Genomic DNA, 16032 nt, shown 5'->3' with positions numbered 1-16032 from the left:
CCTGGAAAATTCCCTTGCTGGAGTCTGCAAAGGCTAGATAGCACTCCCAGTGTAGGCTGCCACTTTGCCTCCTGCATGCACATGGACATCCATCTGACAATCATGAACTGAGCTCCCTCTGGACTGGATGCTGTGGCAAGTGCTGGTGCCAAGGCCCACCCCTGGCCGGGGAAGACAGACGTGCCATCAGACAATCACAGAACGTGGTGGCAAAGCTGACAGAGAGGTGTCTCTGACTTTGCAGAGGTTTTCCTGTTGGGCTTCAGCAGGGAAGGCATATGTAGGCTGGGTCTTGAGGGGTGTGTAGGAGTTCCTCAGTTCCAACAGTGGGTTTCCCACAGGTCCCTGGGGCAGTGCTCTAGGGAGTTGAGGCCTTGCCCAAGGGGTCTCTAGCCTCCTGCTAGGCTGAAGTCCCAGGGAAGAGAACAGAATGCCACCTCAGGAGCCCAAGGGCTGCTGTCTGGGCCTGGATTGGGGCCTAGACTCACAACGTTTCCCCTCTCCATGCCTCTGGTCAGCCTGGAAGTGGGGACAGTCACCTGCAGTTTCCTGAGTGGGATGCCCCTGGGGAAGACAATTCAGCTCTTATTGGGCAAGCCTACCCAGAAGCCCTCACTGGTTGGATCTGGGGAGACCTTGTTTCAGGGAGCTCTTTCTCATCTGTTGCTTCCTCAGGGATCCCAGCTTCTACTCTGTGTCTGAGGACCTCTGAGGAGTCCTCAGAGGCAGCCTGGTAGGGTGGGAAGACCCTGGGTTCTTGTCCTGGCTTGCTCCTGCCTGGCTGTGTGACCTTGGGTGAGACACTTAACCTCTCTGGGCCTGGCTTTCCCCTTTCTTTAAATGAAGAGTCGGACTAGATCGGAGGTTCTATACTGTGTTCCAAAGGAGCTGTAAGGTTCTTTGGAGATGCTTTAGGGGCCTAAGGGGGAAAACAGGAAATCCAAGGGAAGGCTTGGGGGGCTGGGGCCCCGGCCCTGCCCGCTCCAATCAGAGCAGCTCTGCTTTCAGGAGTTCCATGTATCAGGAGGCAGGATGGTGCGGTGGTCTTGCACTGGGCTCAGACGTCCTGGATTCCAACCCCAGCTCTGCCCCTTTCCAGTGAGAACGTGGGCGGGCGGCTTCACGTCCGTGAGCCTCAGTCACCTCACCTTTAAAATGGGGCACAGAGCAAACCTCCCTCCCCGGCGACTGTGGGGATTAAAGGGGATGACACACACACAGTGTTCACACAGAGCCCGCACAGAACAGGCGCCCAGCAAACGCTGACCAGCATCCCTGGGATTCCACGCAGGGGTCCATCTGCACGAAGGGTTTGCTGCAAAAATGCCTGGAAACGACTGGATGGGACTATCTAGAAGGTTTCTTCTAGCTCCAAGCTCAGAGCCACACTGCTCATTGCCCCTGAGACACCTTGGATCAGTCAGGGCTCTCCAGAGAACCAGAACCCACGGGGTGCGTGGATGGATACGTATTTAAGGAACTGGCTCATGTGACTGGGGGGCGTGGCAAGTCCAGAATCTGCCGGGTGGGCCAGGAGGCTGGCGACCCAGGGGCAGGTTGCAGTTCGAGTCCAAAACCAGTCCACTGGCAGAATCCTTTCTTACTGGGGGGGATCAGTCTTTTTGTATTCAGGCCTTCAACTGACTGGCTGAGGCCCACCCACATTATGAAAGGTAATGTGCTTTACCCAAAGTCTACTGATTTAAATGTTAACCTCATCCAAAAAAAGCCCTTCACAGAAACATCTAGAATAATGTTGAACAAATATCTGGGTACCGTGGCCTAGCCAAGTCGACACATAATATAAACCATCACACGCCTCTGGGCCAGGCCGTGGAGATGAGCAGGGCAGGGCAGGGCTGAGGTCCAGTGGGCAGGTGGGCAGCTGAGCTGGGGAAGGAGCCGCGGCCGGCCAGGCGCGCGGGCGGTTATTGCCGGGGTCAGGTGCACACCAAGGCTATGTGCTCATTTTCCGACCCAAGGCCGGGAGGAAAAGGCCATTTAGATCCCAACAATGTTGGCTTCCTGTGTTCCGAGAGGCAGGAAGCCACCCCAGGAGGGAGGACGGGCAGCCCAGCGAGGTGGGGGCTGGCCAGGGGCTGGGGTCAGGGTGCGCTTCTCCAGCCGCAGGTGACCCACGGACTCGGGCATCTGAGGGGCCCCGGGACACGGAGGCTGGGGTTTCCTGGCCCCGTTCCCCAGCAGTGAGAAATGGTGGGGTGGGCATCCCCATCAAGCACAGGCTGGGTGTGTCCTCAGCAGCGTTTGGGGTGTCGTCAGGTTGGACCCGGGTGTCCCCCCTTTCCGGGTTGGAGGGAGGGGACCGAGGGTGGTGCCTGTGAAGCAGAGGCTGGCTCGTCACACGCCGGCTCTCACAGCTGGAGGAGGGCTGGAGGCCTTCTGCCCCAGGGCCCTCGCGGAAACGCAGGCCAGTGTGAGACAGCAGGGCGTGGGGGGCACCCTGCGACTGCAGGGAGCTGCTCTGCGGAAAGGCATTCCGAGTAAGAAAATAAGTCTTTGCCCTTTAAACACTGAGCCAGCCCACGAAGACCAGGGCGCAGGCCCAGTGCATCCTGGAGGTTCCCAGCTGATTGCCTTATTTCCCGAGCAGGGGGCTGAGACCCAGAGAGGGGGAGTGACTTGCTTCAGGTCACACAGCTGTATGACAGCAGTCAGGAGGAGAACCCAGGTCTCCTGACTAGGACGTGGGGGCTCCTCCGTACAATAATAATAATGACGAAGGTGACGACGACGCTGCTGGTGACAGCGAGCCCTTCGATAGAGCATCCTCTGGGCCAACCACATATCTTCGCTCATTCCTTCTCAGGACAACCCTGGGAGGTAGATGCTGTTCTTACCCTCATTTTATAGATGAGGAAATGAAGGCTCAGAGTGGTTCAGTAACTTGCCCCAGGTCACAGAGCTAGTGCAAATAAAGGCTCAGAGTGGTTCAGTGAGTCACCCCAGGTCACAGAGCTAGTGCGTGACCTGCATTTGAGCTGGGAGCCAGTCTCCATGCAGCCAGGGAGCAAAGTGGGTGCATGGAGAGCGGGGCCAGTGGGCGAGTGGATGAAGGACGAGTAACTCCCTTAGTGCGCCCAGCCCCTCACCAGGCTCCATCGCAGGTGGTGTCTGTACCGAAGCGCTCAGGACACTGACCATGTCCCTGCTGGCCCTCCCAGGAGGGGCCGCAGCTGAAGAGTGGGGCTCACCCGCCTGCTCTCTCTGTCGTCTGTTCCGTTGCCCCAGAACGTCAGCCCCGATCCCAGGGGTTTCGGCTGGGGAGAATCCTTCCAATCTGAACTCGACTCCACATTCATTGAGCCCCATCTGTATGCAGACACTGTGCTAGGGGAAGGGGCAGGATACAACACTGCAAAGTTGAACAGGACCTCCTTTCTGCCTTAGAGAGGCAGCTGGATGTGGGGGAGAACACATCCTAAAGGAATACTTAGTCCTTCAAGGTGATGAGAAATTTCCAAGGGGTGTGAGCTGAGGATTCTGGGAACACAGAAGAGGGAGGGACCATCTTGGAATGCCTGCTTATCCAGGGAGGGACATTTTGAACTGGGCTTTGAAGGATGCATATGAGTTCACCATTCCAGACCTGCTCCTTGTGGACTCAAGAGTCCATTTGGGGAGTGTGGTGAAGCAGCAACAAATCCCTTTGGGGGCAGCAGCTGGACACGGAGGCACGACCAGGCCATGCAGGCCCTTATAAGTGTGCTGAGGAGCTGGATAGAAGGTTCTAAGCAGGGGTGTGATCAGTGTGCACTCAAGAGTGGTCTGTGACTCTGTGGATTGAAGGGGGACAAGGCTGCTGGGGAGATGCGGCCCAGGGCAGGATGAACTGGTCTGAACTGGTGCAGTGGTGGGGGCTAGGGAGGAAGGTTGAGATTCAGCACCCTCTTTGGAGGTACTTTCTGGGAGCCGATGACTAATTACTTGGGGTAAGAAAAGGGAGGGAGCTCCAGAGAGGAGCATGCAGGTACCCGGGGAGCGAGCAGGGACCCCGGAGATGGCCTCTGGTCTCAGTTTCCAGCATCGCTCTCTGGCCTCTTGCTTTCGGAGAGGTCCTGTGCTCCAGTCTCTGTATTAGTCATCTGCAGCCGAGTATAAATTACCCCAAAGCTGAGCAGTTTAACACCCATACAAAATTCTCCCAGGTAATTTCCGTGGGTCAGGGGTTCGTGAGTGACCGAGCTGGCTGGTTTGGACTCTGGGGGGTCTCATGACATGGCCGTCACGATGCCAGTCATCTGAGGGCCTGACAGTGGCAGGGTGATCCACTGCCAAGGTGGCTCGGTTGCGTGCCAGCCTGGCTGGCGCTGGCTGGTGCGGGAGGCCTCAGCTGTTCCCCGCAGGGCCGTGTGCAGGGCTGGTTGAGGGTCCTCAGGACATGGGGCCTGCCCCCCCACAGTGAGGGGGATCTAAGGAGAGAGGCTGAGCTGCAGTGCCTCGGACGCCTGCCCTCAGAAGTCGCACACCGTCATTTCCACAACACCCGACGGGGGACATAAACCTTCCTCGTCACTGTGGGTGGGGACTACAGGAGGTGTGCAGACCAGGAGGCGAGAGACCCTGGGGCCACCTTGGAGGCTGGGGGCCACACTTTCTCCTCCTGGAACACGCTGGAATGGGCTGTTGATCTGGGAAGCAAGAAGCCAGCAGCATGGCATGCCCAGGTTCCAAATTCCAGCAGGAAGGGTGCAGGTTAGAGTAGGAAGCACCGGCCTCTGAGAAAGGGGGCTGAGACTATAAAGGAGGCCTCCGCAGGGGGTCGGGGCCAGAGGGCCTCCTTGGGGTTGGTCAGGTGCTTGTGAAGGTGTAAAAATCCCTCGGCAGGGACCTGGCCACCCCCCAGCGCTGCCTGAGACCTGCCTCTTGAGCTCAGTTTGTGGAGCTTTTGTCTCGGCCCGGGGGCCAGGGCAGGTCTTCCTTGGGGGCGGGAGCTCTCAAGGGCAGGCTGCTGCATTCCAGCACGCACGGCACTGCGCTCATTGTATGGTAGCTGCCCAGCGAGTGGCACTCAAGGGCGTTGTGGAGTGTCTGCCCGCTGGGCGACAGGCGGGGCGGCCCTGTGGGGTCATGCAGGCCACCACTGCCGAGGGCGTCTGTCTGAGAGGGCGCCGGAATCAGCCCCATGCCTCGCTCCCCCAGCCACGCGCCCAGGCACAGCGCTGGGTCTGCCTGGAGAAAGGGCACCTTCTTGTCATTCCCACTAAGATGCTGTCCTCAGCTCTGTGCCCGCCGGGCTGGGCTGCCTGGGTGGCGGGGGCACTTTTTCTAATTTGCACAGAGACCATGTTTGGTGCTGTGGGCCTGGAGCAGCACTGTTCTACCTGCTGGGGACACAGGTGAATGAGACAGGCGTGCCCCCTGCCCTCGTGAGTCTAGTGTGGGGGACGGAGTGTACCCAGGATGCCTTCAGACTGTGAGCCGTTCTAAGAAGGAAGTCAGCGGGTGCTGCTGAGAAAGAATAATGGGGGAGCCTATGCGATTTGGGTGGTCAAGGAGAGCCTCTTTGAGGAGGTGGCTTTCAAGTGGATTCCAGAAGTAGAAGGATTTGGCTTGTGAATGATGGAGAGCTGGGGTGAGGAAGGGCATTCCAGGCATCCAGAACAGCAAGTGCAAAGGCCCCGAGGTAGGAAGGAGCTGGGCGCATTCTGCGAACTGTCAAAAGAATGAAGGAGGATGCTGGAGGCCGAGGGCCTAGACTAGGCTTGGGAGGCCTGGAGTGGACACCTGGGGCTGCCTTTTCAGTTGAATATGCGATGGTGCGCTCCGCTGATAACCTGCAAGGAGGTCCAGGTACGGAACAGTGGGCGAGGCCCCAGAGGACAGGGCCTGGGGCTTACTTGGGAAGGCCTGGGATTTGATTAGCAGAGGAAGGGAAGGTCCCCCTCTGTGTGGAGGCCGAGGCCCCATGGGGCACCCACTCGTCCCAAGGCTTTCTCAGTTCCACATCCCACGGCCAGAGAAGAAGGCATGGGGGGTGGGGTTGGGGAGGCTGCTGGTGTCAGAGTGGAAACACCCTCTGGAGGAGAGCTGCCACCTGGGGCAGCAGGGGTGGGGAGAAAGAGGAGCTGAGGGGCTAGACGGATGGGCATGACTTGACGTGGGTGGCCAGGGGTGGAGATGTCCCTGAGCTGGGCTGGGTGGCTGGTGGGGTCAGGAAAGCCTTGCTCAGTGCCGGCTGAGTCACAGGCCTGTGCTGGGGCCAGGACTCAGTTCTGGGAGAGCAAGGTCCGCGGCAGGGCCAGTGGCCAAGGTCACAGCCCAGACTCCACCCAGCGTGGCTCCCAGCTTCTCCCTCACCCCATGGCCGAGCCAGAAGCCTTAGTGGGGGGGAGCGGGGGGGGGGGGGCTGGGGCCTCTTTTGGCAGCTCTGAGCATCCATCTGTGCCTCAGTCTCCCCTTCTGCGTTCTGCTAGAATCAGGTTGGGGGAACTAGAGAGCCAAGAGGCGCGGGCAGTGGGCTGTGGTGGGGGGCTGTGGCTGTGGAGGATTTGGTATGAAATCCCCTACCTCCCCCTCCCCCATTCTCTAACCAGTGCCCTAACCTACCCACCTCAGCAGGCCCTGGGTGGCCAACATGGCCAAATCAGAGCAGAAGCTGGGCTCAGGAGACCCCTCACCCCATCCGTGGGACATGGGGGGGACCACCAACCCCCTGGGTGGAAGCCCTGGGGGTGGGGCGGGCAGGGCAGGAACATTCCAGGCTGAGGGAACCCCATAGGAAATTTGATTCCAGCTTCTGGTAGTGGGAGGGCGGAGCAAGGTGTGTGTGTGTGTGTGTGTGTGTGTGTGTGTTTCAACTCATGCACATGAAGTTTGTGAGTATGTGTGAGCATCTGTGTGTCCGTGTCCACGTATCTGTGTCAGCCTGTGCTCTGAGGGTCTTCCATGAAATTGCGTGTGTATGGGTGCCCCCAAGTCAGAAGTTTCTCCTCGGGCACGAGTGTGCGTGTGTGTAAGGCTCTACGTGTGTATACGGCTATGTGTGCATGTACGGCTGAAAGTACGAGTGTAAGCGGTTAGGGTGAGCGTCTGTGTGGGTGTGCGCGTGTAAATGTGTATGTGCGCGTGCACGGGTCCTCTCCTGGACCATGAATCGGGGCTGTGTGTCTCTCTGGGGGGCAGTAAGTGTGACGGTGGTTCGTGGGCGGCTGCCTGCCTGCCGGGTGTGTGTGTAAGGGGAGAAGGCGCGGCTGGCGTGGGGCCTGGGTCCGGGCCACCTCTGCCCCTGGGGGGGCTGCGGCGGGGGCGTCGGTCCCGCTCCCCGTTCCTCCCACCTTCTCCGCCCGCCGGGGGGCTCTGGCAGCGGGGCTGGCGCCTCCCCGCCCGCGGGTCCCAGGCCCCGGCGTCCCCGCCGCCCCCTCCCCTCCGTCCCCCCTCCCCCCTCCTCTCCGTCCCCCCCTCCCCCCTCTCCCCTCCTTCCCTCCGTCCTCCCCAGCGCGGGTGCGGGCGGGGTGGGAGGAGATTGCGCCGAGTTTCCATTTCATACCTCGCGGCTAAACTTTCTTTCTGTGTCTCGCCTTCTCGCAGTCTGCAGCTTCTCCTGTCATCGGAAATGCCAGGCCAAGGTAAGGGGCCGCGGGCCGCAGGGCCCGGGGGGCTCGGGGACAGGGCTGGCGCGGGGTCCCGGGGACGGGCGGGGGCGGTGCCCCGGGCGTCCCCTCCTCCTCTTTGTTTATGCAAAGCCTCGGGGCCCGCAGCGTGCGCAGGTCAAGGTGAAGGCGAGGGCCGGGGGCGGGGGCGGGGGCGGGGGCGGGGGCGGGGTGGGCGAGCGAAGGGATCGGGGGGCGCGGCGCGCAGTCTCGGCGGCTACCGGAGGTGGCTGGCGGGACCCGAGCTCCGAGAGAGGGGCCTTTGAAGGTATTTCCCCGGGTTCTCAAGGCGGGTGGGGTATGGAGGGGGAGGGGGATGCATTTCAATTACCCGGCGGGCCGCGCGGATTGGGCCCTTCTAGAAAAATTCGGCCTGAGGCCACAGCCGCGGGACCCCGAGGGCAGGAGGAGTGGATGGGCAGCTAGGGAATGAGGTGGAAAACGAGGTGGTGCTGGGCCTGGAAACTCCTGAGCGACCATCCCGCTCTTTATTGGCCAGGTCCCTCTTTGGTCCTCAGTTTCCCCACAGTGTTTCCTGGCTGGTCTTGGTGGGAGAGGAGAACCGCGCTAAAGCCAGAGGGACTGCTGAGTCCTGGTTGGCCAGGCTGGCTGGGCCCTTGCTGCATCCTCTCAGGCCTGGACAGAGGAATGATGGATCTGCAGGTGGCTGCTGCTTGGGGGTCATGGGGGTGGAGGGGAGCGATGACACCAGGATGCATTGTGATGGATTATTGGGGAAGGAAACTGTTCTGCTGGATGGGCTCAGCTTTCTGGAGGTGGAAATGCTGGGCCTTGCCGTCATATGCAGTGGGTCTCTGCACCGTTTGCACCGCCCCCCCCCCCCCCGCCGGCCGCCCCCCCCCCCCGCCCCCCCCTCTGCTGGAGTTCCCTGAACGGAAGGAGGCCGGAGGATGCCTCCAAAAGGAGCTTTGAGCAGTTGAGGCCCAGTATCTTCTGGTGCATCTCATGCTCTGCTTCTTATTGGCTGGGTGGTTTGGGGGAAGTCATGTGACCTCTCTGAGCCTCTGTCTCATCCTCGAGGATGTAGGAATAAGAGGTTGTTAGGAGGATGAGGCGGGATGGTGTGTATGAAGTGCCCAGCACAGCGCCTGACTACTGGTAGGCGCTCTAGAACATAGGGATGGATTCTCATCTTCCGGTGGCTCCGGGGGCTGGGTATTCCCCTGGAGGAGATGCTCTGGGAGCAGCAGGTCTGCCGGGACCCCACTTCCTCCTGAGGGACCTTGCTGGAGCAGAGTGCACAGCCTCGCTGGGCGCTCCCGATGGGCGAGCTCCAGGGCGAGGGCTCTCCCGCCAGCGGAGGTGCAGGGGGCCTGGCCTGCGGCGGCCACATCTCTACAGTGTCTGCCCCTTCCAGCTTCTGCTCTTCTGGCCCCTCAGCCTTTTCTTCCCAGGTGGGGCGTGAGCTTCTGCTTCCCCCTGCATCTCCCTCCTGGCCCTCTCCACCCAGAGTGGAGTTTTTCCACCCAAACCCCAGAACCGCCCGGTGTCCTTGCTCCTCCCCAGTCTACCTCCTTCCTCCCCGCTTCCTGCACCTGTTTCTCTTAATAACAATGAACATTTGTCCAGCGCTTTCAGCCTTAGAAAGCACTTTACATGCATTATCTGATGTTATTCTCTTAATTCCATTAGAGCGTGAAACGAGCCAAAAGATCATGTTGTTTCACAGATAAGGAGACCCTGGCACCTGCAGGTTGAATGACTCTCTCAAGGTCTCATAGTGGAATTCCCAACCATCTCTGTCCCCGGGCCTTTGCACTGCCTTCTGGTCGTCCCTTGCCCACCAGGAGGTGTGTCTTGGTCTTCCCCGGCCCCTCCCCCTTTGCCTCCATCTCTCACAGCAGCAGACATATTCAGAGAGGATAAGAGGATGAGCTTACTGGCAGGGAAGGGTCTGAGAAGGCAAATGGGGGCCCCAGAGAAGTGTGACAGAAGACGGCCCCTTGCAGTATAGCAGCCTCCTGTGTGGAGGCAGAGGGAGCCCAGAGAGGACTTCTGGGGGGCGTGGCCTGCCTGGCAGGTCTCACGTGTGCTGGGGGCTCCGAACGCCCCAGGCTGCAGCCGTGCTGCTCTGCCCACCAAGGAGGCCAACTGAGAGGGAAGACCGTGGCCCGGCAGGGCAGCGGCTGGACTGACAGATGGGACTTTTTATAGGATTTTCCTCTGTAGGAAATGGGACCCACCGGTGGTATGAGCTCCACCCAGCCGGCAGGTCTCTCCCCTAAAACCACAGCTCTTGCTCCCGCCTGCCTTCTCCTGCTGGGAGGGCGGTGCGCCCCAAGCACACAGCAGAGCTCTGTTCTCTGGATTTTATGGCCCCATCAGCTTGGAGGTCATCTCCCCATCCCCCTGCCTCTAGACAGGATTCATTAAACACATGTTTATCGAGCTCTTTCGATGTGCCGGGCACTGCTCTAGGAGAACAGGACAGATTAGGCCTTTGCCCTCATGGGACTGCCATTTCATCGGGGAGATGGACAATAAACAGGCAAACAGATTTGGAAAGAAACGAGCTAGAGCAGTGGCTCGGAGAGTGATTAGGCTGGGGGGCCAAGGAAAACTTCTCAGGGGAAGCGCTGTGTGAAGTGAGACCCAAATGATGTCGGGGGAAGAGCAGGTGCAAAGGCCCTGAGGTGAGATGAGCCTGTCATGCTTGAAGGAAGGCCGTGTGGCTGGAGAGTAGTGAGCACTGAGGGCTCTGAGCACAAGAGGTGTGACTCGATCTTCACTTGGAGAAGGCCACTCTGGCCTTGCACAGGCTGGGGGCAGTGGGCCTGGAGGCTGCTGAGGTTGCCCAGGTGAGAGGGGCTGAGGACTTAGTCCATGGTGCTCGCAGGAGAGACAGTGAGAAAGGGCTAGGTCTGGGGTCCATTCTGGGGTTGAGGCCGGGGCCTGGCTGATGGGTGGGGTGTTGGGTGTGAGAGACAGAATGGGCTCAAGGATGACTCCCAGGTCTTTGGCCAGATCAGCGGGGTGCACGTGACTCCATTGGCAGAGATGGATGAGGTATGTGAGAAATTTCCAGGGAAGAGGGCTCCAGGGTTTCTGCTTTGCTGGGTCTCCTGTTTCACAGTTCTTCTCGTATAGACTGGGGACTCCATGCTGATGTTGACCCTCTCCTGCCCTCACCAGTTCAGCCCACTGTGGCCACCCCTCTAGCAAGGGGCTGGTTCTGGTTGCCTTAAGATGCTCCCTTCCAGACTGTTGCTGCATCCTGGATCCCTGGCTCTGTGGAGGCTGTAGTATTTATCCATAGCATTATGATGTAACAAAGGCCCCCCAGGTATAACTTCACTCAGCAACAAATGTTCTCTCCTACTGTTTCTGTGGGTTGGAAGTTTGGGAGTGCCTTAGCTCCCTGGCCTGGAGTCTCAGGGGTGGCAGGCAAGATGTTGGCCGGGGCTGCAGTCATCTGCAGGCCCGACTGGGGCTGGAGGACCTGTTTCCAGGGTGGTCCATTCATGTGGCTGGCGGGTCAGGGCTGGCTGTTGGCGGGTCTCGGTTCCCTGCTCCATGGACCTCTCTCACGTCATGGCGGCTGGCTTCCTCAGAGTGGGTGACTCCAGAAAGAGCAAGGTGGAGCCTCAGTGTCTTCTGTATCTTAGCCTTGGAAGACAAACACAGTCATTTGTGTAATAGCCTGTTAATTACACACCTTGTCCCCAGTGAGTGTGGGAGGGGCCCGTGTGAGGATGTGAATAGCTGGAGGTGAGAGTCAATGAGGGCCATCTTGGAGCCTGCCCACCACGGAGGCCAGAGAGAGGGCCAGGCTGAGCCGGCACGTGGGAGGCCGAGCGAGTGCGTTGGGAATCAGACGTACCTGGGTTTGAACTTGTCTCTGCTGCCTTCCAGCTGTGTGAGCTGGGTTGTAGGGCGTTTAATGCACACTGGCACATAGTAGGTGCCTTCCTCCTTTCTCGGAACCATAGCCGAAGACCAGCAAGGAGCCCAGATATTCTGTGCCCAGTTCTTTCCTGCTTAGACCTGCTGGAGAGAGAAAGCTCAGTGCTGGTGGAGGAGGGGCCTCAGTGCCCTGCTCGGAGGAGGTGTTAAAGACACGTTTATTGCACAAGGGAGGGTTGAGAGAGATGTTGCATCCTCAGCTTCTAGAATAGCGCCCGGCCCATAGTAGGGGTTCTAATGAAGAAGTAAAGGGGTGGCATGGAGGAAGGTTGAGGAACAAGGGTTTCCTATACAAGGACAGGCTGAGGGGGCGGAAGAGAGCTGGAAAGAGGAGCAGCGAAACCATTTTTAAATTCCCATCCAAAGGGCCCTCCTCCCTCCTGACACAGACACGCTCCAAGTAAGGGTTCTATCATTTGCGTTTCCCAGTTGGGGTGTGACTTCTCACTGTCAATACACAAGTTGATAAATCAGCACGTGCGTGCGTATGAGCCAGATGGAGACTTAGACCATTTCCAGCACCCGGAAGGGCCGGTGCGCTCCCCTCCCGCTCAGGGCTTCCCAGGGGTCCTTGCTCTTCTCACTTGTATCAGCAGAGATCAGCTTTGCCTTTTTTTTTGACTTCATGTAAATTGAATCATACAGCGTGTTTACATTTGTGTCTGGCTTATTTCTCGCAACATGATGTCTGGGAGGCCCGTCTGTGTTCTCAGGGGTGTCAGCCGTTCGTTCTTCTTTATTGCTACATTGTATTCCGGGATATAAATCAACCGCAATTTATTTATCCATTCCGCTGTTGATTGCCACTTGGGTTGTTTCCAGTTTGGGACTGTTAGAAACAGACCTGCTATGAACATTTCATCATCTGTATCTATGGGGAGCTTTGTAATACACGGAACATTTTCACGCACCTTCTCAGTTCTCTGAGGTGGGCGGGGCGCATGGTAGCCCCATCTTACGGATCCAAAGTTGAGGCCCAAGGAGGGTAACCAGCTTGGCTAAGGGCATGGGCGCAGAGGCCGTCTACACCCTGGGACAGAGGCTGGGAGCAGGTGAGAGGGGAAGAGCGGATGAGGGCAGCGAGAGAAGCAGACAGAGAGAGGGGGCTGGTTCCTGGAAACCCCGCCTTCCGCCTCTCCCCTGCATCACTTGAAGGAAGTGGATTCTAAGCCTCTTAGTCCTCACCCTTGTGTCTCCTGGGTCCTTATCTGTCCCTGATTGTTTCTCTCCTGTGGAGGATTTAAAGTGAATGGCCTGGGATTTGCCTGCCACTTTTCCTCGAGCGCATGCTGGGTGTGCGTGCACACAGCTTGGTATGTCTTCTGGCTCGCTCTCCTCCTCGCTGCCCTGCTGGATGATCCCACCACCTCAGGTTGTGGAATTCTGTATTTATTTACGTATTTATTATTTTAAAGGAGACTTTTAATTTTAGAGTCCTTTTAGATTGACGGGAAAGCTGTAAAAATAATACAGAGAGTTCCTGTGCAGCCCACACCGTTTCCTCTAGTCCCCAGACACGTTTTTGAGAAACCTCTTTTCCACTCCTGATTGGCCCCTTGTTTTGAAATAGCAGCAGCTGTTGACCAGAGCGCTCCCTGCAGCCTGCGCCCGCTGTCCGTTCCAGGTCAGGGGAAGAACCAGGCGGCCTCAGCCCCAAGCAGTCCCTCCACCACCTTGCTTCCTTTCTCTCTGCTGCCCTCCGCCCTGGCCCGGCGCTTCCCCATCCTAAGCACCAGGAGGTGGAGGGAGGAGGCTGCAGCCTTGCCTTGGTCTCCTCCCCTGTCCCAAAGGGCTTTAAATCCCATCCTTTAAGCTTGAAAGGAAAGGAAATCCCATAATTAACCCCCACCTTTCAGTCACATTACACACCGCCTCTCCCGCCCTCTCATAAACACACCTGCAGCTTCCTTCACAGTTGTGTTGGAGGCTGGTTGTGTTCTCCCGCTCCCAGGAATAGCTGGGTTGGGGGAGCTTCACGGCCCCAGGACCCATCGAGAGCCCAGTGGCATGTTTAAGCTTTTTGGCCTTGGAGACACACTGTTGAGTTTAAATCCGGACTATATCAATAACTGGCTGTGTGACCTCAGGCAAGTTACTTAACCTCTCTGAGCCCTGGTTTCCTCATCTGTAGCTTGGGGATTATAGTAGGACCTAACTGTAGGGCTCTTGTGAGCACTGAGAATGTAACCCAACTAAAATGCCAAGCTCAAAATTAAGTGGTCAAAAACTTGCTAATATTTATTATTTTGTACTCCTCTTGCCTTCTCCTAATTCATAAAAGGGGAGCAGAATCTGAGAGGCCAGCACAGCTTGCTGAGGGCACTGGTGTTGAGACCAGATCCTGGCATATGTTTTGCTTTTCTCTCTCTGCATCGTCAAGGAGGAGCAAGGAAATGATGCAGACGAGGGCACCGTGTCGTTTGCTTGCTTGCCTCCGGGCGCTGAGATCTGCAGCAGGGGTTCGCGACCTTGTGGGTGCATTAGAATCACCTGGGTGCTGTAAAAACGCAGGCGCCTGGGTCCTGCTCCCCAGGGATTCTGATTTAAATGGTTTGGGCATGACCTGGGCATTGGGGTTTTTTAAAGTGCCAGCCAGTGGGGGGAGTGTCAAATGTTCCAACCCTTCTGGAAGATTGTTCCTTATAAAGTTAAATGTACACTTCCCATACGACCCAGCAGTTCCACTCCAACGTGTTTATTTACCCAAGAGAAATGGAAACGTGTCTGCAAAAAATTAGGACAGAAATATTCACAGCAGCTGGATTCACAATAGACCCCAACCAGCCAAACCCAAATATTCAACACAGGTGGATGGGCACACTGATGGAACGGTCCAGTGGAATACTACTCGGCAAGGAAAAGGAATGGACTGTTGTTACTCACGACACTGTGGGTGAATCTCAGAAGCCCTGTGCTGAGTGAAAGAAGCCAGACCCAGAGGAGCACGTACTGGATGATCCCATTTTAATGAAATTCTTGACAAGGCAAAACTCTCGTGACAGAAAGCAGATTAGTAGTTTCCTGGACTGGGGGTGGGGGGAGAATGACTGCAAAAGAGCGTGAGGGAACTTTTTTTGGGTGATAGAAATGCCATTTTTTTCTTTTTCCTTTTTTGCTGAGGAAGATTAGCCCTGAGCTAACATCTGTGCCAATCTTCCTCCACATTTTTGTATGTGGGACACCTCCACAGCGTGGCTGATGAGTGGAGTAGGTCCGTGCCCAGGATCTGAACCTGTGAACCCTGGGCCACTGAAGCGGAGCGTGCAAACTTAACCACGCAGCCACAGGCCGGCCCCTAGAAATGCTTTTTTGCCTTGCTTGTGGTGGTGGTTATCCAGGTAAGCATTTGTCAGACTTGTTGAACTACGGTCTTAAAAGGGACGCGCTTATTGTACGTAAATGACATCAGTAAAGCTGAGTTAGAGAAGCCCTCCCGGGCCAGTCTCCTCTGCAGCCAAATTTGAGAACGGCTGGTCTCCAGCTTCTGAAGAGCCGTCTCTGTGCTGGCAGCGTGGTCAGCGCTGAGCACGGTGCCACGTCTGTCATCTGCTTCTGAGGTCAGGGGCCTCGCTTGCTCTTTGTTTATAAGAACTTTCTGGAGGTATATTCGTATACCATACACTTCACCTGTTTAAAGTGTACGACACAGTGATTTTTTTGTATATTCAGTCGTGCGACTGTCACCGCAGTCAACATTAGAACATTTCCACCGTCTGGAAAGGAAGCCGGGTACTCCTTAACTCTCGCTCCTCCATCCCTCTGTCCCTCCCCCACCCCTGCCCCAGCCCGGAGCAGCCACCGGTCTCTTCCTGTCTCTCCGTATTTCCCTCTTCTGGAGAGTTCATATAGCGGGAGTAATGGAGTGTGTGTCTCCGTGAGCACCTCTTTCACTTGGTGTGGTGTTTGCAAAGTACATCCTTTTTCCGGCCAAATGTGACTCCACTGCATGAGCATACTGCGTTTTCTTTATCCCTGGATCAGCTGATGGCCATTTGGGTTTTGTCCACCTTCTGGTTATTATGCCTAATGCTGTCCTGAATATTCACGTGCAAGTTTTTGTGTGCACGTGTGTTTTCACTTCTCTCGGGTTTATAAACCTGGGAGCAGGGTTGTGGGGCCATGGGGTGACTCTATGTTTAAGTTTTTGAGGAACTGCCAGGCTGTTTTCCAGAGTAGCATATATTAGTTTTCTAGGTCTCCCGTAACAAAGGGCCACAAACTGACTTGAAACAGCAGAAATTTGTCGTCTCGCAGTTCTGGCGGCTAGAAGGCCAAAATCAAGGTGTCGGCAGGCCGCGCTCCTCTGAGACCTGTGGGGGACTCTTTCGTGGCCCATTCCTCCTTCGCGTGGCTTGCTGGCAATCCTCGGTGTTTCTCGGGTTACGGATGTGTCACTCCAACCCTCTATCTTCACCTGGTACTTTCGCTGTGTCTTCATAGCATCTTTCTTCTGTGTCTGTGTCCACATTTTTATAAGGACACCAGTCCTCTTGGGGTA

The 16032-nt window shown here is 57.1% G+C and overlaps 1 protein-coding gene and 1 long non-coding RNA gene across 21 annotated transcripts in view; one reads left to right on the top strand and one right to left on the bottom strand.

Annotated features, from left to right (window-relative positions):
* TNS1 (tensin 1) overlaps nucleotides 1–16032 on the top strand; it is a 206656-nt gene that overhangs the window by 33112 nt on the left and 157512 nt on the right. For 17 of the 20 annotated variants that reach the window (XM_070619869.1, XM_070619854.1, XM_070619851.1 and 14 more), the window contains one exon: nucleotides 7549–7586. Coding sequence is in view for 7 of the 20 variants with exons in the window: in XM_070619854.1 (XP_070475955.1) it covers nucleotides 7549–7586 (38 nt within the window). In the remaining 13 variants the exon portion in view is untranslated. Of the gene's footprint in view, nucleotides 1–7548; nucleotides 7587–7760; nucleotides 7879–16032 lie in introns of those variants that run through there. The other 3 variants (XM_070619887.1, XM_070619880.1, XM_070619870.1) reach the window with 2 other exon arrangements.
* LOC139083452 (uncharacterized) lies at nucleotides 5501–7670 on the bottom strand. Its single transcript, XR_011540161.1, has 2 exons — nucleotides 7508–7670; nucleotides 5501–5795 (listed from the first exon to the last, which is right to left on the bottom strand). It is a non-coding gene; the product is annotated as an uncharacterized lncRNA (long non-coding RNA).

This window comes from Equus przewalskii, chromosome 5, assembly GCF_037783145.1.
Source record: "Equus przewalskii isolate Varuska chromosome 5, EquPr2, whole genome shotgun sequence".
Taxonomy (NCBI): domain Eukaryota; kingdom Metazoa; phylum Chordata; class Mammalia; order Perissodactyla; family Equidae; genus Equus; species Equus przewalskii.
Note: the sequence above shows the minus strand (reverse complement) of the source record. Positions and strands in the feature narration are given on the sequence as shown.